General features: G+C 38.0%; 1 protein-coding gene across 1 annotated transcript in view; it reads left to right on the top strand.

Annotated features, from left to right (window-relative positions):
- Positions 1-26,761, top strand: part of SVEP1 (sushi, von Willebrand factor type A, EGF and pentraxin domain containing 1) — a 193,131-nt gene that overhangs the window by 77,968 nt on the left and 88,402 nt on the right. The window contains exons 6-12 of the mRNA XM_003407810.4: positions 5,786-5,965; positions 15,413-15,607; positions 17,732-17,850; positions 21,087-21,216; positions 24,071-24,178; positions 25,095-25,226; positions 26,017-26,211. Of these exons, the coding sequence (XP_003407858.2) occupies positions 5,786-5,965; positions 15,413-15,607; positions 17,732-17,850; positions 21,087-21,216; positions 24,071-24,178; positions 25,095-25,226; positions 26,017-26,211 (1,059 nt within the window). The remainder of the gene's footprint in view (positions 1-5,785; positions 5,966-15,412; positions 15,608-17,731; positions 17,851-21,086; positions 21,217-24,070; positions 24,179-25,094; positions 25,227-26,016; positions 26,212-26,761) is intronic.

Here is a 26,761-nt window from a genome sequence, read left to right on the forward strand (position 1 = left end):
GTATTATAATGGCATGTGCAAAGACCCGGAGATAGAAAACCAAAAGGGAAGAACATGCTCAGCATTTTCTCAAGCTAAAAGAACTGAAGAAAAAAAATCAAGCCTTGAGTAGCAATGTTGCAGGATTTTATGAGCAAAAAATTGCATGACACAGGAAGTATCAAAAGAAAATGGAAGGAATACCCAAAGTCACTGTACCAAAAAGAATTGGTCCAGGTTCAACATTTCAAGAGATAGCATATGATCAAGAACCAGTGCTACTGAAGGAAGAAGCCCAAGCTACACTGAAGGCATTGGTGAAAAACAAGGCTTCAGGAATTGACAGAACACCTTTTGAGATGTTTCAGCAAATGGACACAGCACTGGAAATGCTCACTCGTCTATGCCAGGAAATCTGGAAGGCAGTTATCCCACCATCTGACTGGAAGAGATCCATATTTGTGCCTATTCCAAAGAAAGGTGATCCAACCGAATTCGGAAATTATCAACCAACATCATTAATATCACACATAAGTAAAATTACGCTGAAGATAAATCAAGAGCATTTGCAGCAGTACATCAACAGGGAACTACCGGAAATTCAAGCCAGATTCAGAAGAGGATGTGGAACTATGGATAGAATTGCTGATGTTAGATGGATCTTGGCTGAAACCAGAGAATACCAGAAAAATATTTCCTTGTGTTTTATTGACTATGCAGAAGCATTCAACTGTGTGGATCATAATGTTATGGATTACATTTCGAAGAATTAGAATTACAGAACACTTAATTGCACTCCTGAGGAACCTGTACATAGATCAAGAGGCACTTGTTCAGACAGAACAAGGGGATACTGCTTTGGTTAAAGTCAGGAAAGGAATGGGTCAGGGTTGTGTCCTTTCACCATACTTATTCAACCTGTATGCTGAGCACATAATCCAAGAAACCGGACTACATGAAGAAGAACACACCATGAAGATTGCAGGAAGACTAATTAACAACCTGTGATATGTAGATGACACGCGCTTGCTTGCTGAAAATGAAGAGGACTTAAGCACTTATTGATGAAGATCAAAGACTATAGCCTGCAGTATGGATTACACCTTAACATAAAACAAAAATCCCCACAACTGGACCAATAAGCAACATCATGATAAACAAAAAAAATACTAAAGTTGTCAAGGATTTTATTTTGCTAGGATCTGTAATCAACACCCATGGAAGCAGCAGTCAGGAAATCAGGCGATGTTTTGCATTGGGCAAATCTGCTGCAAAAGACCTCTTTATAGCGTTAAAAAGCAATGATGTCACCTTGAAGACTAGGGTGTGCCTGACCCAAGCCATAGTATTTTCAGTTGCTTCATATGCATACGAAAACTGGACCATGAATAAGGAAGATCAAAGAATTGACACCTTTGAATTATGGTGTTGGCGAAGAACATTGAATATACCATGGACTGTCAAAAGAACAAACAAATCCGTCATGGAAGAAGTACAGCTAGAATGCTCCTTAGGAGCAACCATGGCAAGACTGGGTCTCACATACTTTGGACATGTTTTCAGGATGGATCAGTCCCTGCAGAAGGACATCATGCTTGGTAAAGTAGATGGTCAGTGAAAAAGAGGAAGGCCCTCAATGAGATGGATTGACATAGTGGCTGCAACAGTGGGCTCAGACATAGCAACAATTTTAAGGATGGCAGAGGACTGGGCAGTGTTTTGTTCTGTTGTACATAGGTACCTAACAACAACAATGTGATACGCCAAGTAAACTTTAATTTGTTATCATTACTTTTGAGAGATGTTGCAAGTCCATTTTGTCTAGGATTGGAAAGCTGGGGTGATTTCAGCATTTTACTGGAGCTGAAAGCAATTGCTTAATGTGATGTTTCAGATTTTATACATGTTGATCTTAGTAATTTATCTTATTTACCTTTTAATTCCACATGGCACTTAACATTGTGTTATACATGATGGACACACTCATTAAAAGTCAAATGCTTCTACTTGATGGACATACCCAATAAATATTCTTCTTACATGATAGACACACTCAGTAAAAATGTGGAAGGCAAAATATTTCTAGTCACTTGTCACTAATAGTTGATTTCAGTCCAAATCATCCCAGGAGTGGGAGAAGCTAGGGCTTATGGTTTAACCCCCAATCTTATACTTGGATTTTCTCAAAGGAGCAATCAATCCTAAACACATACCTAATGCACTCAGTAAGTATGCTCTGCTGACTAGTGTAATTTGGACAAGTTCCTTCAGATGAGTTTCTAACAAACAGGGACTTTACTTGAATATGCACACTGAGTATTTTGCCCCCAACTTCCACTCCTGTTATATTAAAGTTAAGTTTCCATGCCTGATAGGAAAAAATTGGCAAATGCAGAAAAGTGGAAGAGAAAAAATTGTATCGTACCCAGAATCTCAACAAAATTCTTGTGTAGCGAAGTAGTATGTTAAGAAATCCTGCGAGATTGCCATGTTGTCTTCTGACCTTTAGAGGTGCCGTCTGAGCAAACTGAACTTCGTTCTTTTGTAGGGGTTGTTTTTGTTTTGTAATGCCTAATGCTTATATGATTATATCTACAAGGTGTCAAAGTGAGTGTATGTGCCTGTTCTTTGGCATACTCAACAGGAAGCTACTCTCCTTTCCTTTCCTTTCTGCATCTGTTAATGACAGAAATTTATATGCCATCTGACCCAAAGGGTGCATTTTCCATAGGTCTAGACAGCCTTTCCTCTTTCCCTCTTCCTTACTTTTTTTTTTTAATTTTCCTCTCCCTTATTCTCCCCCCTACTCTTTGCCTTCCTCCTCCCATCTTCTCCTCCTCCTCCTTCCTTTCTTCTTTCTCTCTCCCTCCCTCCCCTCCCCCCTTTACTCTTCTCTTTCCTCCTCCTGATTGGAAATCCTTATTGGAGTGGACCTAAGCTGAGACTGGAGGAAAGGAAGTGTAGAAAGAAAGTATAAACAGTTCTTTAGAGGTAACTTTCTCTAAAGAGGGGCACAGATAGATTGGAGGCCCAAGTAGGATTAGAAATTGATGGAGTCAGAATACTTGGGGGAGTGATCTAGGAAGATGGAGGTGGTTGTCAGAGAGTGGGATTCTTGGAATTGGTGATGGTGAGGTCTAGAGGATATGGCAGTGGGAGAGGTGGTTGAGGTAGGGTGAAGGATATGGTCGTCGGAGGGGAGGAGATCAAGAATATGACCCTAGGATACTGCAGTGGCCATATACATAGATATTAAAATCACCAAGAGGTATGTGTGTGTGTGTGTGAGAGAGAGAGACAGAAAGACAGAAACTAAAATTTTCAAAGAATAAGAAAAAATGACCCAGAGGTAAGCAGACAATTGAAACAAGAATGTTGGATACCTGGTATGTTACTTCAAAGGAGCTGGAGGTTTTTAGGAAGGAGAGAAGGAGAATGATCTAGAATGGCAATAAGGAGCAAAGAAAACATCTCTCACCTCCAGGCTGTGTCTATAGGAGACAACAAGATTTTGATTATTGATTAAGAAAGGCAGTCAAGAAAAAGCCCAAAAAACGCTGCTTAAAATACAAGAGCTTTTGCTAGAGACTGGTCATGTATTCCAAGGGCATGGTGCCAAGGGTCTTCAGGGTTAGATTAGGATCACAGCTTTATGGCAGTTACACTGGTAGATGAGGGATGACCTTAGAGACTTGGGCTTCTTATCTGACTATTATGAACAGGAATATAGGGCATGAGGGAGTTAATTGAGATGGACTTACAGATACCTTGTGAGGCTTTGGTGGGCTGGCAGTGAGGGAGTCTTGATAGCAGAACTCAGAGCACAGAGGTCTTTTGGAGGCCTCCAAGGGTAGGAGCAGTCTGAGTGCCCTTTGGTAGTTTGATACCTTCTCCTCAGTAGTGTCGAAGCCAGAAGGGGCAGAGATCCAGGTTTCCCTGGACACCCCATGGCACATCCACTAATGGCAGTATTGAGGCTGGCAGAGGCACAGGGGCACATCCAGCATCCAGGGCTTAGTTAACACCCTTCTGGCTGCTTTCTCGTGGTGGTTTCAAAAAAACGTTTCAGGCTGGTAGAAAAAGGAACCATGGCACCAGTTATACCTGCTCACTTCTCAGACTAGGGGAATGTGATCCAGTATCACCTGCTATACTTCCAATTAGGGTTGGAGCGCACACAAATCCCATGAGCTCAAAGAGGTGAAAGATCTTTCTGCAAAAAGTTAACAGAAGAAAAGTGAATGGATGCTGGGCAGACGGGATTAGAAATTGTGTATAGCTCACTGGTATCAAAGATCCAAATAACAATATATTAAACCAATTAAAGTTCTATTTTTTCTCAACTAAAAAAGAATTAAAAAAAAAAAACACAACTTCAGCTTACATCTTATTGGCAGCCCGCATTTGTTGCAATGGAAGTCAATTCCAACTCATAGCAACCCTGTAAGACAGAGGAGAACTACCCCTACGGGGTTTCTAAGGAACAGCTGGTGGTTTCTAACTGCTAATCGCTCAGTTAGCAGCTGAGCTCTTAACCACTGCACCACCAGGGCTCCCAAAAAAGGATAGAAGTAGATAACCCAAAGCTGGTGTGATCGCTGTATTATCAACAAAGACTCAGGCTTCTTTCATTTTTTATTTATTTAATTTTTACTTTACTGTCTTAATTTATAGGCTTCTGGGGTTGTATCCCTCATCTCTATATTTCAGGAGGAAAAAAGAGAAAGTGATAAAGGTACTCTCCCAATTAAGACTTTGTTGTTGTTATATGCTGTCAAGTCCATTCCAACTCATAGTGACCCTATACGATTAAGTTGGGCTGCGCAGCAGGGTTTCCAAGGTTGTAATCTTTACAGAAGCAGACTGCCACATCTTTCTCCCAGGGAGTGGCTCCTGAGTTTGAACTGCCGACCTTTTGGTTAGCAGCAAAATGCTTAACCACTGCTCTACCAGGGTTCCTTCCCGGGTGAGACTGTCTCCTATAAAAAGCTTTCCCAGAAATCTACACAGCTTCAGCTTACATCTTATTGGCAGCCCCATTAGTTGCAATGGAAGTGAGGAGTTATAATTCATGCTGGGTATATTACTACACTGAATAAAACTGGGGCTCTGTTACTAAAGAAAAAGGAAAGAATAGATGTAGATGAGTAACTAGCAGTCTTTGCCACAATGTCAGAAAACAGACACACAGAGATGTTTAATGCCTGAGCCAAGAGTAGCATCATGAAGTAGAATTTGCAGTAGGTGTGTTGGGAAGAAAGGAGTCAAAAGGCTGGAAGGACCAGAGTTGTGATCAGAGAATAGGATACTGCAATTTAAGATTGCAGAGGTTGGGCAACTTTGCAAAAGCTGGGATCATAAAAATGCCCAGGATATGCCCATGAGGTCTGAGAACTAATTAGATCATGAATCTAAAATACCTGTCCTGGAAAAGATCCCTTCTTTTTGCTGGAGTATAGCTTGGAAAAAAATCACAGCAAAAGCCCAGCTGAGGGCTTCAGGTTCCTCCCTTTGCTAATGGCCTCAATCTACAGCCATCATCATCTGTTTGGGGCCACACTGCTTGGATAGTTTGTTTCCTCCATATAGGCAGAGGACTATATTCAGTGATAACTGTTTGGACAATGCATTTGATAAGTATAGGCTTTCAATTGCCCTGAAGTAGCTCAGAAAAAGATGGTATGTTATTTACTGTGTGAAATTTTAAGAAGACGACACATATTGCTTGCAAAGAGTAGGTATTGTTAATGTTATCATTTTGCCCTTATTTAGTAAAACGTGATCTACTTGTTTTCATTTGATACAGTGCGAACATGCCCTCGGCTCCACCAGCCCAAACATGGCCACATCAGCTGTTCTACAGGGGAAATGTCCTACAAGACAACATGTCTGGTGACCTGTGATGACGGGTACAGACTAGAAGGAAGTGCTAAGCTTACCTGTCAAGGAAACTCGCGGTGGGATAATCCGGAACCCCGGTGTGTGGGTAAGCCCTGGAGGTGCCTTCTGTGATTCATTTCTCTTGCTCACTGATTTCTTCTGTTTTCTCTGAAGACCTAGTACTAAAAACCAACTTACAATGAGTGTAGATGCTTATCCATTTATACACATGCATAGCCTTACAGATAACGTAGTTAAACGCACTGTTCTATTTCTCTCCAATGGTAAAAAGATTTCACCAGAATTCAAATTTTCATCTCCCTGAAGTTAACAGCTTTAAATGGCAATACATTTTTTTCATAAGTCCAATTTGGATGGATTTTCTTAAAGCAAACGCTGTGTAACTCTCTTCCTTTGTTAAATACAATTTACGTTTACTTTGTCAATGAAAGGACAAAATTATGAGCCAGTGAATTTTAATGTGGGTCATAATATTCTATTGCATCAGAAGGTTTGTTGCTTTATCCCTCACTAAGAGTTATGATATCTCACTGCTTGGGTCTAGAAAAAATAAACTCAGTAGCTTTTCTAGTTTGCTGCTGCTTATGCATTGTAGTCACAAATGATAATGGTAATGATAATAATTGGTGATAATAGCTACCATTTAGTGAACCCCTACTATGTTTTGGAGTCCAAGCACTTGACTGGGTTCAAGTCTACCCAGAGGTGCCTTGGAAGAAATATTTGGCAGTCTACTTTCGAAAAACCAGCCATGGAAAATCCTACAGAGCACAGTTCCACTTTGATACACATGGGGTCACCAAGAGTCAGAATCAACTCTATGGCAGCTGGTTTTTTGTTTGGTTATTATGTGTCAGATATGGTACCCCTGGGAGGTATGAAATTAAATAACTGACTTCTCAAAAAAAGGAATAATTAGGGAATAATGGATCAAAGGTTAAGCACTCATCTACTAACCGAAAGGTTGGTGGTTCGAACCTACCCAGGGGCGGGAAGACCTGGCAATCTACTCCCATAAAGATTATACCCTAAAAAAACTTATGGGCAGTTCTGCTTTGTCACGTGGAATCGCTATGAGTCGACAATCGATTCAGCAGCACCCAACAACAAAAAATGGATACATGCCAGGATGCAGGACAGGAAAAATGAGTATTAGAAATATATCAGATCCTTCCAAATTGTTGTAAAAATTTAATCAAATGTAATGTAATATTAGGAGCCCTGGTGGTGCAGTGGTTAAAGCACTCAGCTGCTAAATGAAAGGTTTGCAGTTTGAATCCCCCAGCCACTCTGTGGGAGAAAGATGTAGCAGCCTGCTTCCATAAAGATTTCAACCTTGGAAACCCTGTGGGGAAGTTCTACTCTGACCTATAGGGTTACTATGAGTTGAAATCAACTCAACAGCATTGAGTTCGGTTTTTCTGGTAATCTAATATTAAACCAGAAACCAAACCCATTGCCGTTGACTCCAACTCATAGTCTATTCTGCAACGAGATATAAAACTATGATGGGCACTGAAAGACATAGGCCTGACCAGTGTTTTATTTCCCTGCAGGCAGAAGCTACAGGGGAACCCAAACCATGAATAGGCTTGGTAGGCAAGCCATAAAGTTGGAACAAAGGGACTTAGCTGCTTCAGATATTTCACAGCATTAAATTAAGTGAATGTCGTTTATCCATCGTCACAAGAGGGGTGCTATTACAATGGAACGATGGCTCTCAACATGTATTTAATTGGGGCCCCATCTCCCTAGACTAGCATTTGTATGTAACTATCGGTGTTTACTCCAGTGAATTGTTTCTTTTTCTAGTTCTATGACTGGCCAACTCCTTTTCTGAGGGACTTGATCTTTTATTAAAAATAATAATATATTTGATAAGGTTTCTGTGGAGTTATCTTGTCCTGAATTAACTTTAAAATTATTGTACACATCTCTGCAATGATTTGAAGTGTATGGAAATCTTTGTGGGCTTTCAAGTATAACAATGAAGGGGCAATTGTAGCCTTATTTATAATTTTTGAGAGAACATATCACTTAGACCCAAAAGTGACAACAACCATAATTACAATGAAAATTCCCATTTTAAAAAATGGATGGAAATAAGTAGAAAGTACATGAAAGAATAAAAACCAAAACCAAACCCTTTGCCATCCAGTCAATTTCGACTCACAGTGACTCTATAGGACAGAACAGAACTGCCCCATAGGGTTTCCTAAGCTTTACAGAGGCAGAGTGCCAAGTCTTTCTCCTACAGAGCAGCTGGTGAGTTCAAATCGCTGATCTCTGGGTAAGCAGCCAAGTACTTAACCACTGCACTACGAGGGCTCCTTATTTTGAAGAATACCCATTGCCATCAAGTCGGTTCAGACTCAGTGACCCTATGCACAACAGAAGGAAACACTGCCCAGTCCTGTGCCATCCTTACTATCGTTGTTATGCTTGAGCTCATTGTTGCAGCCACTGTGTCAATCCACCTCATTGAGGGTCTTCCTCTTTTCCACTGACCCTGTACTCTGCCAAGCATGATGTCCTTCTCCAGGGACTCATCCCTCCTGACAACATGTCCAAAGTATATAAGATGCAGTCTCGCCATCCTTGCCTCTAAGGAGCATTCTGGCCACACTTCTTCCAAGACAGATTTGTTCGTTCTTTTGGCAGTCCGTGGTATATTCAATATTCTTCAACAACACCACAATTCAAAGGTGTCAACTCTTCTTCGGTCTTCCTTATTCATTGTCCAGCTTTCACATGCATATGATGTGATTGAAAACACCATGGCTTGGGTCAGGCGCACCTTAGTCTTCAAGGTGACATCTTTGCTCTTCAACACTTTGAAGAGGTCCTTTGCAGCAGATTTACCCAATGCAATGCGTCTTTTGATTGCTTGACTGCTGCTTCCATGGCTGTTGATTGTGGATCCAAGTAAAATGAAATCCTTGACTTCAGTCTTTTCTCTGTTTATCATGATGTTGCTCATTGGTCTAGATGTGAGGATTTTTGTTTTCTTTATGCTGAGGTGTAATCCATACTGAAGGCTGTGCTCTTTGATCTTCACTAGTAAGTGCTTCAAGTCCTCTTCACTTTCAGCAAGCAAGGTTGTGTCATCTTCATAAAGCAGGTTGCTAATGAGTCTTCCTCCAATCCTGATGCCCTGTTCTTCTTCATATAGTCCAGCTTCTTGGATTATTTGTTCAGCATACAGATTAAATAGGTATGGTGAAAGAATACACCCCTGACACACGCCTTTCCTAACTTTAAACCAATCACTATCCCCTTGTTCTGTCCGAACAACTGCCTCTTAATCTATGTAAAGGTTCCTCATGAGCACAATTAAGTGTTCTGGAATTCCCATTCTTCGCAGTGTTATCCATAGTTTGTTATGATCCACACAGTCGAATGCCTTTGCATAGTCAATAAAACACAGGTAAACATCCTCCTGGTATTCTCTGCTGTCAGCCAGAATCCATCTGACATCAGCAATGATATCCCTGGTTCCACGTCCTCTTCTGAAACTGGCCTGAATTTCTGGCAGTTCCCTGTTGATATACTGCTGCAGCTGTTTTTGAATGACCTTCAGCAAAATTTTATTTGCGTGTGATATTAATGATATTGTTCTATAATTTCCGCATTCGGTTGGATCACCTTTCTTGGGAATAGGCATAAATAATGGATCTCTTCCAGTCAGTTGGCCAGGAAGCTGTCTTCCGTATTTCTTGGCATAGACGAGTGAGCACCTCCAGTGCTGCATCTGTTTGTTGAAACATCTCAATTGATATTCCATCAATTCCTGGAGCCTTGTTTTTCACCAGTGCCTTCAGAGCATCTTGGACTTCTTCCTTCAGTACCATCGGTTCCTGATCATATGCCACCTCTTGAAATGGTTGACTATCGACTAATTCTTTTTTGGTATAATGACTCTGTATTCCTTCCATCTTCTTTTGATGCTTTCTGCATCGTTTAATATTTCCCCCATGGAATCCTTCACTATTGCAACTCGAGGCTTGAATTTTTTCTTCAGTTCTTTCAGCTTGAGAAACACCGAGCGTGTTCTTCCCATTTGGTTTTCCATCTCCAGCTCTTTGCACATGTCATAATACTTTGTCTTCTCGAGAGGCCCTTTGAAATCTTCTGTTCAGTTCTTTTAGTTCATCAATTCTTCCTTTTGCTTTAGCTGCTTGATGCTCAAGAGCAAGTTTCAGAGTCTCCTCTGACACCCATCTTGGTCTTTTCTTTCTTTCCTGTCTTTTCAGTGACCTCTTGCTTTCTTCACGGATGATGTCCTTGATGTCATTCCACAACTCGTCTGGTCTGTGGTCACTAGTGTTCAGTGTGTCAAGTCTATTCATGAGATGGTCTGTAAATTCAGGTGGGATATACTCAAGGTCATATTTTGGATCTCATGGACTTGCTCTGATTTTCTTCAGTTTCAGCTTGAACTTGCATGTGAGCAATTGATGGTCTATTCCACAGTCGGCCCCTGGCCTTGCTCTGACTGATGATATTGAGCTTTTCCATTGTCTCTTTCCACAGATATAGTCAATTTGATTTCTGTGTGTTCCATCTGGTGAGGTCCCTGTCTATAGTCGCTGTTTATGTTGGTAGAAGAAGGCATTTGCAATGACGAAGTCGTTGGTCTTGCAAAATTCTATCATTCGATCTCCGGCATTGTTTCTATCACCAAGGCCATGTTTTCCAACTACTGATCCTTCTTCTTTGATTCCAACTTTCCCATTCCAATCGCCAGTAATTACCAATGCATCTTGATTGCATGTTTGATCAATTTCAGACTGCAGCAGCTGATAAAAATCTTCTGCTTCTTCATCTTTGCCCCTAGTGGTTGGTGCGTAAATTTGAATAACAGTCGTATTAACTGGTCTTCCTTGTAGGCGTATGGATATTATCCTATGACTGACAGCGTTGTACTTCAGGATAGATCTTGAAACGTTCTTTTTGATGATGAATGCAACACCATTCCTCTTCAAGTTGTCATTCCCAGCATAGTAGACTATATGATTGTCTGATTCAAAATGGCCAATACTAGTCCATTTCAGCTCACTAATACCTAGGATATCGATGTTTATGCATTCATTTCATTTTTGACGATTTCCAATTTTCCTAGATTTGTACTTCGTACATTCCAGGTTCCGATTATTAATGGATGTTTGCAGCTGTTACTTCTCATTTTGAGTTGTGCCACATTAGCAAATGAAGGTCCTGAAAGCTTTACTCCATCCACGTCATTAAGGTCGACTCTGCTTTGAGGAGGCACCTCTTCCCCAGTCATCTTTTGAGTGCCTTCCAACCTGGGGGGCTCATCTTCCAGCACTATATCAGACAGTGTTCCGCTGCTATTCATAAATTTTCACTGGCTAATACTTTTCAGAAGTAGACTGCCGGGTCCTTCTTCCTAGTCTGTCTTAGTCTGGAAGCTCAGCTGAAACCTGTCCTCCAAGGATGACCCTGCTGGTATCTGAATACTGGTGGCATAGCTTCCAGCTTCACAGCAACACAGAAGCCCCCACAGTATGACAAAATGACAGGCATGTGGGGGATATTGAAGATAGGTGCAAATAAAAAGTATCTTGAACATGAGGTACAAATTATATAAAAATGATTGCCTTATTAAAAGTGTGAAAAAATTTTCAACTTTTAATAAGGCAGGTAGGACTTATTGTCACCAGCATAAGACAGATTATGAGGACATAGTAATTAAAATAGTTGATTAATGGTACAAGTAAGCACAGCACAATGCAACTGCATGGAACTGCAAACATAGCTGAGAAACAAACTTTAGTCTATAAAAGAGTTTAATAAAGAATATTTCAGAAATCAATGAGGAAAAAGAGTTTATCAGAAACTTCACCTCACCAGAAAAAAACTCTCACTGAAGTCCAGGAAAATGAAAAAGTGAAATGTAAAAATGAAGCAGTGAAATTTTTTTAAATGTTTAATTTTTACTGGAAAAGAACTTGCTAAGAATAAAAAGAACAACAGATTTAAATACATAAAAAGTAAATCTTTGCACCTCAGAAGAATTCTATGCATTATTAAAAGGCAAACAGCAAAAAAAGTCATTTTCAGCACATATGACAGAGTAGATGTTCTTAACATTTTCTGAAATGTGGAACTAAATCAAAACACACAAAAATATAAAGATCCCAGTACAAAAATAGATAAAGGAAATGAATTAGTTCAGCAAGGGAGAAATAAAACAAATAAATTACTTCCTTAAAAAAGAAATAAACAGCCAGAGAAACTTCTAAAACCAGTGTGCCCTAAATTATACACTGATGTAACTTCATAGCTATAAATTCTTCCATTATTAAATAAGGAGGAATGAAAGTAACTGAACCAAACATGAAATCCATGTTAGGAGAAGAACAATCCCCAGGAAAATTGAAAGAACATAATAATAATTGTTAGGAAAATGGACTATAAAGGAAGGTGGATGCAGTAGAATGGGTAAAAGGGAAATTTTGGATAAAGTAATAGTTTTTTAAATTATAAGTAAGGAAAATACAGAAATAGAATTTTTCGGTGCAACTATGACAGAGGTTTGAGTTCATTTTTTTAAGAATACTAAAACACCATGTATAAATCTATGCAGATAAATTTTAAACTCTTGATATTATGTATGATTTTCTAGAAAAATGTAAATTCCTAAATGATTCAAGAAAAAAATGTATAGACACAACGTACAATTACTAATAACAAAATGGGAACATTTTATCAGGGTACTAATGATTACTAAAAATGACTGAGGGAGCAATAAGGGAAAATTCTTTCAAACTTTTAATAAGGCAGTCATTTTTTGTATCATATAATTTGGCCCAAAGAATGTAAAGTTATCCAGTTCATGTTATCAAACAGTTAATTATTGTCAATCTGACAGCTGTTACCAAACAAATGTAGACGGCTATATACCACCCTTATGTATAATTATAATAGCAAAAATATTAGCAATCCACATTCAAAAGATGACCCACCAAAACAAGAAGAGTTTCTCCTGGGAGTGCAAGGACGGTTCAAAATTCAGTAATCTATCAACATAATCAATTACTTCATTATTTCAAATTGGAACAATTCACATGGTTGCTTAGTAGAAGAGAGAAATGCATTCATTGTCATTTAAAATACATTTTCAGTAAAATTCTAAGAAATCCAAATGAACTGCAACAGAATAAAAAATGCCCATCTTAAACCTGCGGTCACTTATAGAGAAACAATAGAAGGTCGTTACAGCTGGACAAAGGATTCTCAGAATCGTCCTTATTATTTAATATTGTTTTCTAAGCTCTAGTCCTTGTAATAAATCATGAGATTATAGTTAACTCTGATTCAGAGTCATCATTTGTAGAGTATGAGTCAACCTAAAAAATAAAATGAACCTACTGAAGAAATGAGAGTTCCTTAAAGTCATAAGGATACCAAATAAATAGCTTTTCTACTTTTCTTTATACATTGATAATCAGGACTTAATGAAAAAATCACATTGAAAATATTTTTAGAAAATATAAAATACACAAGAATAACCTTAAATAGAAATGTGTGGAACCTGTATGAAACAAGCGATGAAATGTTACTGAGGAGAAAAAAAAACTTCAACATTCATACAAGATTATATCAGGTGTAAGTTCGTTCCAAGTATATGTATAGGTGGAATGTAACCTCAATTAAAAAACAAAAAGGTATTTTCTTTTTTGCTCTATTTTGGAATTAGGAAGTGATTCCAAGGGTCATCTGAAAGAATAGACAGGTAAAAATCTCTAAAATAAGTTTGAAAAGGAAGAGTAATATGGAGTAATAAAGTGGCACAGTGGTTAAGAGTTTGGCTGCTAACCAAAAGGTGTGCAGTTTGAATCCACCAGCTGCTCCTTGGAAACCTATGGGGCAGTTCTACTCTATCTTATAGGGTCGCTATGACTTGGAATCGACTCAATGCCAATGGGTTAAAGGGAAACTGGCTCTACCAAAATTAGGAGTGTAGAAGGGTTGCCATAAAGATCAAAGGGACTGAATAGATCCTGAAACATGTAACGTTTTCATGTAATATTCAGAAAATATCACAGGTCAGTTTAGAAGAAAATATTCAACTAATCATATAAAACTGGCTAGCTCCTTGAGAAAAACAAAATGAAACAAAACTTTTGTATATCTTTAATTCATACCAGATACCAAAAAAAGTTCTACATAAATTTGCAAGTATAAATTAAAAAAATAAAACCATTAAAACCTAGAAGAAAATATAATAAAATATATGAAGTGAATATTGACTGATCACAGATGTTATTAAAATACATGAAAGCAATGGAAATAATTTCAGAAGAAAACATCAGTAGATTAGCTTATATAAAGAATAAAGAGATACTCATCCAAAATACCATAAACAAACACTAAAAAAGAGAATATTAACATGGGATAAAACCCTCAAAATTATGACAGCAAAAAGGTTAATTTATGAAGAACCAATACCATATTGAGCCCCACATAGTCATTATTATTGGAACTTCAAATTTGACTCTGATTTTCCTGTTGGTCAAAGCAGAACAGGAAGCCTGGGTAGGCTCATTGTTTACACTACAAAAATAAAGAGACAAACCAATTTCTCGAGGAAAACGGCTTTTGTGGGCACAGAAGCTTGAAAGCAATTGTTTCAGGGAAGAGGTAGAATGGCAGAGTGGATAAGAACACACAGGTTCTATCACTTACCTACTGGGTGACCTTAGGAAAGTTACTTTTCTAGGTCTCAGCTCCCTTGTTTGTAAATGGAAATAATAATAACATTCCCTCCTGCATAGGATTAAATGAGTTAATAAATATAGAGCACTTGGAATAATGACTGAATAAATAGACTAGGTCCTGAGTAAATGGGACATACAGACTAAAGAAATGAGCAAAAATGCTGCTAGGAGAATGACTACTACAACAAACACATGTGAATATGAGTGTGCCCAAGTGTACACACACACACACTACATTAAGTCCTAGCCTTGATTTTCATTCTGTGTGCATTCTGCCCGGTTTATCTGCTGAAGATAACATTAAGATTATGGCCCTAATTACAACCCAGTAATTTTAGGTAGGGTATAAAAACTTTTCTTGTACTGTAATGTGCTTGCTTAAAATTGACACCAAAATGCTTATAAAATAAAGAGTCTGATTGCTGAATATATCTCTTAATCCATAAACAGTGGAATCCAATTCACTATTACAGTTCCAAGCTGTAAAGTAATATTCTGCGAACTAAATGAAGGTGTTCCAAGCCATTGATAAAACTTTTCAGTCAGCATTGAGTAAACTATCAGTTAGAAATCTCAAGATTTTCATACATGGCAAAATAACAGGTAACTAAAGAGGTATATTTAACATTATTTACAATACATCATGTGTTCAATATCATACAGTTATCATTTGGTGACTTAAGCTAATCCCAAGGCAGAAAAAATTTTTTTTTTTTTCTGAGTAAAGAGCATCTGTGGTGTTTCTAATTTGTGGAAACAAATAACTTTCTCTCATTTCCCAACAATAGAACATCACTGCTCCACCTTTCAGAAGCCCAAAGGTGTCATTGTGTCTCCCACCAACTGTGGCAAGCAGCCAGCCAAACCTGGGACTGTCTGTCAGTTAAGTTGCCGCCAGGGATTCATGTTATCTGGAGCCAGAGAACTGAGGTGCACCACCTCTGGAAAATGGAGTGCCAAAGTTCAGACAGCCATCTGTAAGGGTAAGATTCCTACATTGATTAGTCAGGTAAAAAACCAAATTCCTCAATAATGACATATTGGTGAGTGTGGGACTGTCCCTCTTTGGTATGGGAGAATTTTCATCAACATCCAACTTTTGCTGCAAACCAGTGATAAAATGGTAAGTGCTACCCAAATATGTTCTGAGGATTTCTGGTTCAAAATGGTGGACTTAAAAATTTTAAATGCCATGCAAGGGCAGAAGAAATAAAAAGAAAAGGATAATATTAGGGCTGGAAGTCAGGTAAGGTTTTCATCAGCAGATGAAAATCTTTGAGGACTTTTTCCATATTGCAGGTGAGACTTGATTAATTTTTTAAAAAATCAGCATTTTGAAGCCCACTTCTCATTACATTCATAGGAGGAAATTGCCACATCTTCCTTGCAGCAAGAACAGACTACTATGAAAAAGGAGCTATTGAGAACAAGAAGAGTTACTAAAAATAAAAATATCCCAAAATCTCTATCTCTAAGAAAAGGGCAAAGCGTGGAATGAATTTTGCTGAAAACATTAGTAATTTAGAAGACCAAATTGAGCCTTCTCTCAGAACAGAGAACTAATAATACATGAAGAAGTTGAATATCATAATTGATCAAACCAAAAAGATGGAAGAGACAGCAATCTAGAAGCCCCAATGTCCATTTAATGAAGAGTTCCAAGAGAGAGGAAAGGGATCAAGTAAAATAAATTTCCCTCCAGTAGAAGGAAGTTTCCCTGAACTGTAGAAAGGCTTGAAACTTTAGATGAAAATGGCCCTTTTCTGGGGTAGGATACCTTCACTATCCCTGGTGAGATTTTTGAGGCCTAAAGTTAATGAGAAAATCTTAAATAAATTTTCAGAAAGAAAGGAGAAATCACACACAAGAAACAAGAATTAGACTCACGTAATGCTTCTAATTTACAACTCTAAATTCAGAAGGAAACAGCATTATCCATAGAGTATGAAGAGATAATAAATATAATCATTAAATTCCAAATCCAGTCAAGCTATATATTTAAGTATGAATGGAAAAAATCAAATCTTGTTTTAGATTTTTGAAGAGCTAATCTGCTACTGGGTATCTTTGTGGGGAAGTTGTATCATGTTAGGCACAAGTATGACTTTATAATCGTCTTTATTTGGAGATTATGTAAGCTGCAGAAAAAGAGAATATGAATTGAATAAAATTTTGAAGAAAGAAGATATGAGACACAATTAAATCAATTCAGATATATTCAGCTCCAAGTTAGAAATATCCAATTTAACATGACTTAAGGAAATTTATTATATCATGTAAGACGGTCTGCATTTTGTTCTATTGTGATTGATATGCATCTATGTATTGTTGGACCATCCAATTCAGTACTAGTAGTATAAAGTTTCACACTGCAAAAAATAACATTGACTAATTTGTTTTGATAGTACTGTTTTAGTGCTACTAATTAATTGTACTTGAAACCCTCATTTTCAGATATAGTTCTTTCCCACAGCATTCAACGTTCATTTCTTTCTGTTTTTTAATTCAAAAATATTAAACATCTTTTATATGGCAGGCACTGTATAAGACAATGGGACAAGAGATATCCTGATCGTCAAAGAACTTGAATTCTTTTGGGAGAGAAAACTCAATTTCAAAATGATGTGTTAAGTTTTATAGTTTAGGAAATAGAGAGAGCTGTGGGGACTTTTAGAGTGAGCACCTAAAATGGACCTGGGGAGTCAGAGAAAGCTTCCTGGGAAGCTGGTATCTAAACTGAGAGTTAAAGGGCAAAGTTATCCAGGTAAAGGGAGGAGAAGGCATTAACTGAGGCAGTGAAAGAACAAGGGCAAATGCCTAGGTACAAGGAGGATCATGGAGCTTTCATGGGACTGACAGTAATTCAGTGTGGGGAGTGAGTTCCAGTAGGGAAGTGGTAAGAGATGAACCTAAGAAGTCAGGAGGTACCAGTGCAGGAAGGGCCTCCTAAGCCGTGCTAAGATAAATTATCCTGAAGGCAGTTACGAATCAATCATGTAAAGCATTGGTCATAGTGTATTAATATAATTATGTTTTTTTACTTCTTTTTTAATTGACTTAGAATTAAATATCAATATATTAATTGATTTGTGTATTTTCTGAGTCAGATGTGGAGGCTCCTCAAATCAACTGTCCAAGGGACATAGAGGCTAAGACTCAGGAACAGCAAGACTCCGCTAATATTACCTGGCAGATCCCAACAGCCAGAGACAACTCTGGTGAAAAGGTAAGACTTTTGCAAATATTTGCAACCTTTTTCGGATGGATTGTAAATTCCTGTAAGTATGTGTGATGTTGAGCATTTACTAATACTCTAATGAATTCTTTTCACACCTGCGTGTAAATGTGTATACGTTGTGCCAGCCAGGATACGTTGGGAGGAGTTACAACAAAAAAGAGCTGTTCTGATAATTGCATCGAACATAATTACAACCAAAATGGTTTTAAATCTGTTTTTTAAGGTGCACATGTAACATATAGGGCTGAAAGTACTATAGGTGATGTGTGATATTGAGCAGTCCCTCTTGTGTTTTGTTTCCACTTTCCATTAAAAGGCCCATGAATCTGTCCTGCATCATCAGCAGTAGCAGCAGCATCCTCTGAGAAGAGTGCAGGAATATATTCCAGGATGCGATGAGAATTCACTCCAAACATAGCCTGTGCTTTACGCAGACACGTGGATTGCATATCTTTTAGACCCTGAGTAAAGACAACCCAACCACCAGCAAGCAGGAAGCAGTAAACATTTCCTCATTTGCACTGTCTGCTCCTAGCTCAGCATCTCAAAGGCCGTTGCCATATAAACCAGGCTTTTATTCCCTTTGACAAGATAACTACCTACAGAATTGTAATTCACAGCTGTCTCTGTTTCTCCCAGTTGGTACCTCATTCTTGCATTGACTTGGGGACAACTCCCTGTGGACAACTAGTATAGCTGCAACTATGTCTACTGCTTAACCCCCACGTTCCCAGCTATCTTAGTTACCTAGTGCTGCTATAACAGAAGTACCACAGGTGGGTGGCGTTAACAAACAAATTTATTTTCTCACCATTTAGGAGGCTGGAAGTCCGAATTCAGGGCACCAGCTCCAGAGAAAGGCTTTCAATCTTTGTCGGCTATGGGGAGGTCCTTGTCTCTTTTCAGCTTGTTTCTTGGTTTCTTGGTGATCTTCTCGTGGCATGGCATCTATCTTCCCCCATCTCTGCTTGCTTGCTTAATCTGCTCTTTTATATCTCAAAGGAGATTGATTCAAGACACACTCTAGGGCCTCTATGAGTTGGAATCAGCTTGACCGCAACGGTTTTTGGGTATACTAATATTGCCTCAGTAACATAACATAACAAACATAACGTAACAAAGAAACCCCATTCCCAAATAGGACTATAATCATAGGTACAGGGGTTAGGACTTACAACACATTTTTGGGGGGTACACAATTCAATCCATAGCTCCAACCTAATGGTGTTTACTCTCAGTGAGAATAAAGACAATAGCCATGGATTACAGAGCACGAAGATCCAACATACAGTCACTTTTTTTTTTTTTAAAGGAGACTAGAACAAACACAATACTTAATGTGCAACAGAAGAAAATTTCACTGAGCTAAAGAAAGCCCGAAGAATGGCGAAGAATGAAAATTCCAGCATACAAAGAATGGGAATTCTGGAACACTTAATTGTGGATCAAGAGGCAGTCGTTTGAACGGAACAAGGGGATACTGAGTGGTTAAAGTCAGGAAAGGTGTACATCAGGGTTGAATCCTTTCACCATACTTATTCATTCTGTATGCTGAGCAAAATAATCCCAGAAGCTGGACTGTGTGAAGAAGAATGCAGCTTTGGGATTGGAGGACAACTCATTAACAACCTGTGGTATGCAAATGACACAGCTATGCTTGCTGAAAGCGAAGAGGACTTGAAGCACTTACTGATGAAAAAGACTGCGGCCTTCAGTATGGATTACACATCAACATAAAGAAAGAAATTCTCAGAAATGGACCAATAAGCAGTATCATGATAAATGAAAAAAGATTGAAGCTGTCAAGGATTTCATTTTACTTGGATCCACAATCAACACCCATGGGAGCAGTAGTCAAGAAATCAAAAGACACATTGCATTGGGCAAATCTGCTGCAAAAGACCTCTTTAAAGTGTTAAGAAGCAAAGATGTCACCTTGAAGACTAAGATGTGCCTGACCCAAGCCATGGTGTTTTCAATCACCTCATATCCATGGGAAAGCCGGATAGTGAATATGGAAGACTGAAGAATTGACACCTTTGAATTGTGGTGTTGGTGAAGAATATTGACTATACCATGGACTGCTGAAAGAACGAATGCATCTGTCTTGGAAGAAGTACAACCGGAATGCTCCTTAGAAGCAAGGGTGGTGAGATTACATCTCACATCCTTTGAACATGTGACCAGGATGCATCAATCCCTGGAGAAGGGCATCATGCTTGGTAGGGTTAGTGAAAAAGAGGAAAACTCTCAATGAGGTGGATTGACACAGTGGCTGCAGCAATGGACTCAAGCATAACAAAGATTGTGAGAATGGCTCAGGACTGGGCAGTGTTTTATTTTGTTGTACATAGAGTCACTATGAGTCGGAACCAACTCAATGGCATTTAACAACAACAACAACAAAGAAAGGCCAGAGAATCTGCAATTCCAAACAACTCGTGGGCTGCCAGAGAAAATTAGTAAAACAAGAGAAATATTTAGACATATTTTGGTAAAGTCTTCCATTTTAAAGGTCTAGGGAAAATAACACTCAGGAAGGGGAGAAAAAAATTGATACCTAAAATGAAGAAAACTAAATCTGACTTTAGACTCCTCCTTCGCAACGTCATATACCTGAGCCAGAGACATACCATTAGTCCAGTCTGTCAGGGTAATGGAGGTCATAATTCTCTTTCCTAATGGGAATACAAATTGTTACTATGCTTTGGGAAAGAAATTTTGTATTATCTACCAAAAGAATGTTAATGACTTTGGAGTTAATAATTCTTTTCATTGAAATCTATTATAAGGAAATAATCACAATATCTTAAATTATGTATACAAAACTGTTCATCCCATTGCTATTTACACTAATAAAATTTGGAACCAAATTAAATGTCCTTCATCAGATTTTCTTAGAGAGGAATTATTATGTATTCATTCTACAGATTATCATGGAGACATTTTGAGTCATCTTAAGTTCTAAAAACCATGTACTAGCATATGTAAGATATTACATATAAAAATCAAGGAACATCTATACCAAGTCTATAAATATGTAAACAGAACAGTATAAAAAGAAGAACACCAAAAGGCTATGCCTGGTTTTTTGTCCTTTTCACTATATTTGAAATATTTTGTCATGCTTTAATATTGCTTTATTAATAATATAAAAATCAAAAAAGAATAAATGTACTCGTATATGAATTTTAACTTTCAACATATTTATTTATCTCCAAAAGGTGTCAATCCATGTCCATCCAGCTTTTTCCCCACCTTACCTTTTCCCAATTGGAGATGTTGCTGTCACGTACACGGCAACTGACCTGTCCAGCAACCAAGCCAGCTGTACTTTCCATATCAGGGTTATTGGTAAGTCTCCTTCAAATGTATTTGAATAGGTTTGTGAAACTAATGCAGTACCCCGGTGACTTTGCTTCTCCTTTATCTTCATCTAGCTGCCTTTTGACTAATTCTTCCCACTGGCATTGAAACCTGCTCAAGCCACTCCTTCTTTGAAACCTACATAACCTCTAGCTATCAGGAGATCTCTTTGATTTCGTTCCATATAAGTCTTTTGAAAAGTCCCCATGGTTCCCGTGTCTATCCTCTTAACTGGTGTTTATTTTCAAAGTCACTCAAGTCTGGCTTCTATCCCCTTCACTTATATAAACTAATTTCATCAAGTTCACCAGTGATCTCTGGTGTTACTTCTACTGTGTACTTTTGAGTCCTTAAATTATATAATCTTTCCTCAGAATTTATATACGAATCATCCTTTCCTTATCAAACCCCCCCTCCTTAGCTTTTCTGAAATAAGTCTACCTTTTTTCTCACCTTTTTTTTTTTTTTATCTCTTTTCCCAGGCTTTTCTTCCTCAGAAAATAGAAATAATAAATGTATGACTTCATAGAGTTATTGTGAGGTTTTTAATTAGTTAAGATATGTAAGCCACTTGAATGAACGCCTGCCACACATTGAGCTCTATGCAAAAGCTAGATATTAACCACACGTTGACATTTTGCTGTTTTCCTCAGATCTGTTTTACTCTGTTTACTTAAAAGTCAGTACAATAAATTCATCTTATTTTAAGAATTTTACATAACTTCTTGAAATAACTGAAGTATATCAAACTGGCTCCTTACCTTATAAATTAAAGATTTTGACAGAAATAGGTAAAAGACTCAAGTAAAAATCAGTCCCATTCATTTCATGGTACCTAATTTTATATATTATGTAGTGCTTTTTCGATGTTGTTATACCTGTGAAATTTTACCTGTCACATGAAGAATACGTTGGGTTTCTTACATCTGATACTGTACTTTTAAATTTGGAAATGTGATTCAAGAATCTACCATGTTTGAATTTTTCATAATGGAGACTCAGCATGGTGAAATAGAAAATGTGTATGGACGTGTCTAGCTGGACACTAGCTGAATTTTCACATTATGGAAGAGAGAAAAAGGGAGGAGAGGAAGACGGAGAGGGAAAAGGAAAGGGAAAGAGGAAAGAAAGGAGGGAGGGAGAGAGAATGTTTCACAGCCTACATTTTATTTTCTTCAGATAACAGGGTGTTGGTATTTTAGTCACAAATGAGGGTGAGCTTGATAGAGCCATCCAGGAACATTCCACAAAATGCCCCCTCACTTGCTTTGAAGTGGATTTTCCTTCTGTTTTGGAGCCAATTCATCTGCTGGTATTTCCATTCTTTTGACAGTAATTAACCTAGTCTCACTGCTTTCCTGTACATGGGGTTCAATTTTTTAATTTTTGAATAAGGTCAGATAACCTTAGAAAATCTTGTAAATGTCCATTTGCAGTTTCTTTTGGGAAAATAGTAAATACTGCCAGGTTTATGAATATAACTATGAATTGACTTGATTCAGCATTCTCAAAGTGTACTTATAAATTATGTGCATTTCTTCTTTTATTTATTGGGCAACTCTTTTTTGAGCGCCTATTGCAGGCCAGGTGCTGTGCTATGCTGTGAAGACCTAACCATGAGCAAAGGGGATTCTGTCACTAGTCTGCAGAGTTTTCAGTCTAGTAAAGTACTAAACTTAACATGCTGCACTAATCAAATGACAACCAGGAGGAAAAACACATAAATTGGACCATTATTAGTAAGAGTTCGTTTATCACAGAAATCTATATATCCTTAAAGTTACAGGTCATGTAACTTCAGAGTATAAGATGATTTTCTATATGATGGCTAGAAATACCCTTGCCTGTCAAGACGTGGGACTGTGCAGCTGACTAGCTGAATGACCTAAGGCAAGTCCCTTAAATTTGCATAGTCTGAGATTCCTCACATATAAAATTAGAAAAATAGTATTTGTCCTATCTTCCTCAAACCTCAAAGCCACGTGACTGTAGATATAAGAACATTTCAGATGCATAAAATCTATAGTTGTACTAAAATTACCTCTTTACCGTCCTTTACTGATATCCTAAATATTCCACCACATTCAGTCAGGGCTTTGAAACCTAGCTCATTCATCCTCGTCCCAAATCCACTCTTCTTCCTGGATTACAGTGCCCAGCAACATGGACTCTCAGTTCTTTAATTTCTACCTGTGGCTTTCATCCCCTCTGCGTTTCAGCTTCATACTCCACTCCCATGACCACACTTTGTTGATTGTCTTCACCTAGAATTTATCAACCAAAGTGTCCTGCTTTGGGCATAACGTCCTGGCCTTCCAGCAATATCACACAGTCATCACACCTTGCATACTCTACAGCATGACTCAGACCTCTGCACTTTGGTCCCTCCATTTAGTCATCTATCAACTCTGTCTTGACCCTTCAGATAAGAAGTAGGTTGTGGGAATGCCTGGTTTGGTCATTTCTTTCCTTCAGCTTATCTGGGAAGGTTTTCTTTACTTCCAGGTGGGTCAGCTCAACTGTTGTGACCAGAACTCCCAAATTAAATGCCAGCCATATCCAGAATTGCCTTTCACACACTTGTGCTCACGGTGACTTAAGGAACCTGGTACTTCTTCTTTAGCAGACAGAGGGCAGTATAGCAAGAAGCAGCTCTTCCTTTTAATGATCTAAGGGACGAGGGATAAAACATACCTTATTATTAAAGAAGCCGTAGGGCCAGCCTTGTATCTGATAAGGCGAAGTTGTCTACCAACATAGAAGATTTCCGTTCTCTCTTGCAAAGCCTGGCATCACTTTCAAATACCAATTGTGACTTCTTTTTCTGATTTCATGTGTTTAGATGTAGAGCCACCTGCCATAGACTGGTGCAGATCCCCACCTCCAATCCAAGTCTCCGAAAAAGAGTATGCTGCAACCTGGGATGAGCCTCAGTTCTCAGACAATTCAGGTGAACATGCAGGGGTTTTGTTGTCACAGTGTAGCACTGAAATATATTTTATTAAAGAAAAACTTTTAAAGGATAAAAGACAAATGGAAAGCAATTAAAACTGTCAAAGTAGAATGAATACTTGCGTAAAGCAAAGATAATTGTATAATTTAACATTACTAACCCATGGTTTTCCTTCATTTAGTAGTCAGTGGACACTTATTAAACCAGGACTACCTGCTGTAATTGAATGTGTTCTGATAAACGCGTTGTATCTCCAAGCTTATGTTGTCCTAAAGGCATAAGCTATGAATTCTATTGGTATCCCTAGTCCAATCCCATGTATTCATATGCAATTAAGAAATCTTTGTTAAATAAATTATTATGTCATACAAAACCAAACTCATTGCCGTTGAGTCAATTCCAACTCACAGCGACCCTATAGGTCAGAGTAGAACTGCCCCCATTGGGTTTCCAGGAAGTGGCTGGTGGATTCAAACTGCCAATCTTTTGGTTAGCAGCCAAGTGCCTAACTACTCTGTCACCAGGGCTCCTATTAGGTCATAGGAAAACAGAAAAAATCATCAAATACAAATAAAGTTCACTTTAAAGTTTTCACTAAAACCCAGAAAACAACAATAAAATGCAAATTAATAGATTTCTCAATTAAATTCTCAATGTCCAAACAGACTGACCTATTCAAGGAGAATCATTGATTTAGCAAGAATGCCTTAAGTTGTTTTTGAGTCTACTATTTCTATGTTATGTATAGTATAACTATTAAGTCTTTTATTTTTCTACTAGTGGCCTGTATCAACATAAATACAATACCCAGCTGATTATATAAATAGAAGATGAAACTTCAGATCAAATAAGGTGACTAGTAGAGTGACTGCAGACCAGTAATCTAAGCATCTGACCCTTCTCTCTTTCTCAGGGGCCGTACTGGTCATCACCAGAAGTCATTCACCAGGAGACCTTTTCCCTCACGGGGAGACTGTAGTGCAGTATATAGCCACTGACCCATCGGGCAATAACAGAACATGTGACATCCACATTGTCATAAAAGGTATTTGCCTTATCCCGAATCCAACTCACAGCGACCCTATAGGGCAGAGTACAACTGCCCCTTAGGGTTTCCAAGGCTGTAATCTTTACAGAAGCAGACTGCCACGTCTTTCTACCATGCAGCAGCTAGTGGGTTCAAACTGCTGACCTTCTGGTTAGCAGCCGAGTGTGTAACCACTGCACCACTAAGACCCAAAAAATCTAGTTGACATTTGATATAGCTAATTGCTATAGCACTCTATTTTATGAAAGAAAATAGGCTATGAGCAGCGGATTGTTAAAGTTAGAATACTGATAGATTTAACTTAGGTTTCCAATTGTCATTCATGTCCATTTGCCTTCATGATAAATAGAAATACTTTCTTCCAGGAGAGTCTTAAATTAATGTTTATTAATATTTTTTCTGGAGTGATAAAGTATTATTGTCCTAATCCTATTTTGAATGCTGAGGACATAGAGTCTAAATGTAAAATTTGCTATATAGTGTTTTCATTTTTATTAAGAGAATGCAAAAAATAACAACGTGAAATCAGAAATACTTTTAGATTTTCATAAAATAGACACAACCACTAATTACCCAGAGGTACAGCTTTTCAACATAAAGCCACCTAGGAACCAAAAAGCAGACATTGCTACAATCCCCTCTAAAGGTTTATGGTGAAAGTTTTTCTAGAAAGAGTGGTGAGCAAGAGGAGTCCTTTTCAAAATTCAGCTTAGACTCCTGGAATTTTTTTTATATTTCTCATAACATTGTATCTGAATAAAAAATACTTTTTTTTTTTTTGGCACAGGTTCTCCTTGTGAAGTTCCGTTCGCACCAGTAAATGGGGATTTTATATGTACTCAAGATAGTGCTGGGGTTAACTGTACGTTAAGTTGCTTGGAGGGCTATGATTTCACAGAAGGGTCTACTGAGAAGTATTACTGTGCTTATGAAGATGGTATCTGGAAACCTCCATATTCCACTGAATGGCCAGACTGTGCTAGTAAGTTTTAACTTTATTCTGAACCCCTTTAGTGTACGTGAATGTGTGCATATGTGCACATCTGCATGTTTCTAAAGCATTAAAGAGAAAAATTGCCTTATTATAGGAATCAGATTTGATGGGTGGAAAATAGTACCAGGAATTCCACATGTTTATGGTTAAGAGGAATGCTTAGTCCTGAATTTAAAGTATTAACCTAGAGATTGAATTCCTGTAGAACAAAATTCAGTTGAAGGCAAAACCGTCTTGACCCTCTCATTGGTATTTACCAGAAATATCTAAAGAGATTTGTCAGTATATCATTCTTGACTTTGAACTTGATCTTAAAATATAGTCTCTTTAGTCTGCAGAAGGGCTTATATTTAAAATAAGATCTATATATGTGATGAAATAGATGAGTTGTATTCTCTTTAGGTTTGATTTAGATACAAATTAAGCTATTCTATGATCTTAAACATGTATTGTTATTTAAAAAATCCAATTTGTTTAGTGTAAATAAATATTCTCTGGAGTGAATCTTGATGCAGAACCATGGATGGAATTTAAATGC

This window comes from Loxodonta africana, chromosome 9, assembly GCF_030014295.1.
Source record: "Loxodonta africana isolate mLoxAfr1 chromosome 9, mLoxAfr1.hap2, whole genome shotgun sequence".
Lineage (NCBI taxonomy): Eukaryota > Metazoa > Chordata > Mammalia > Proboscidea > Elephantidae > Loxodonta > Loxodonta africana.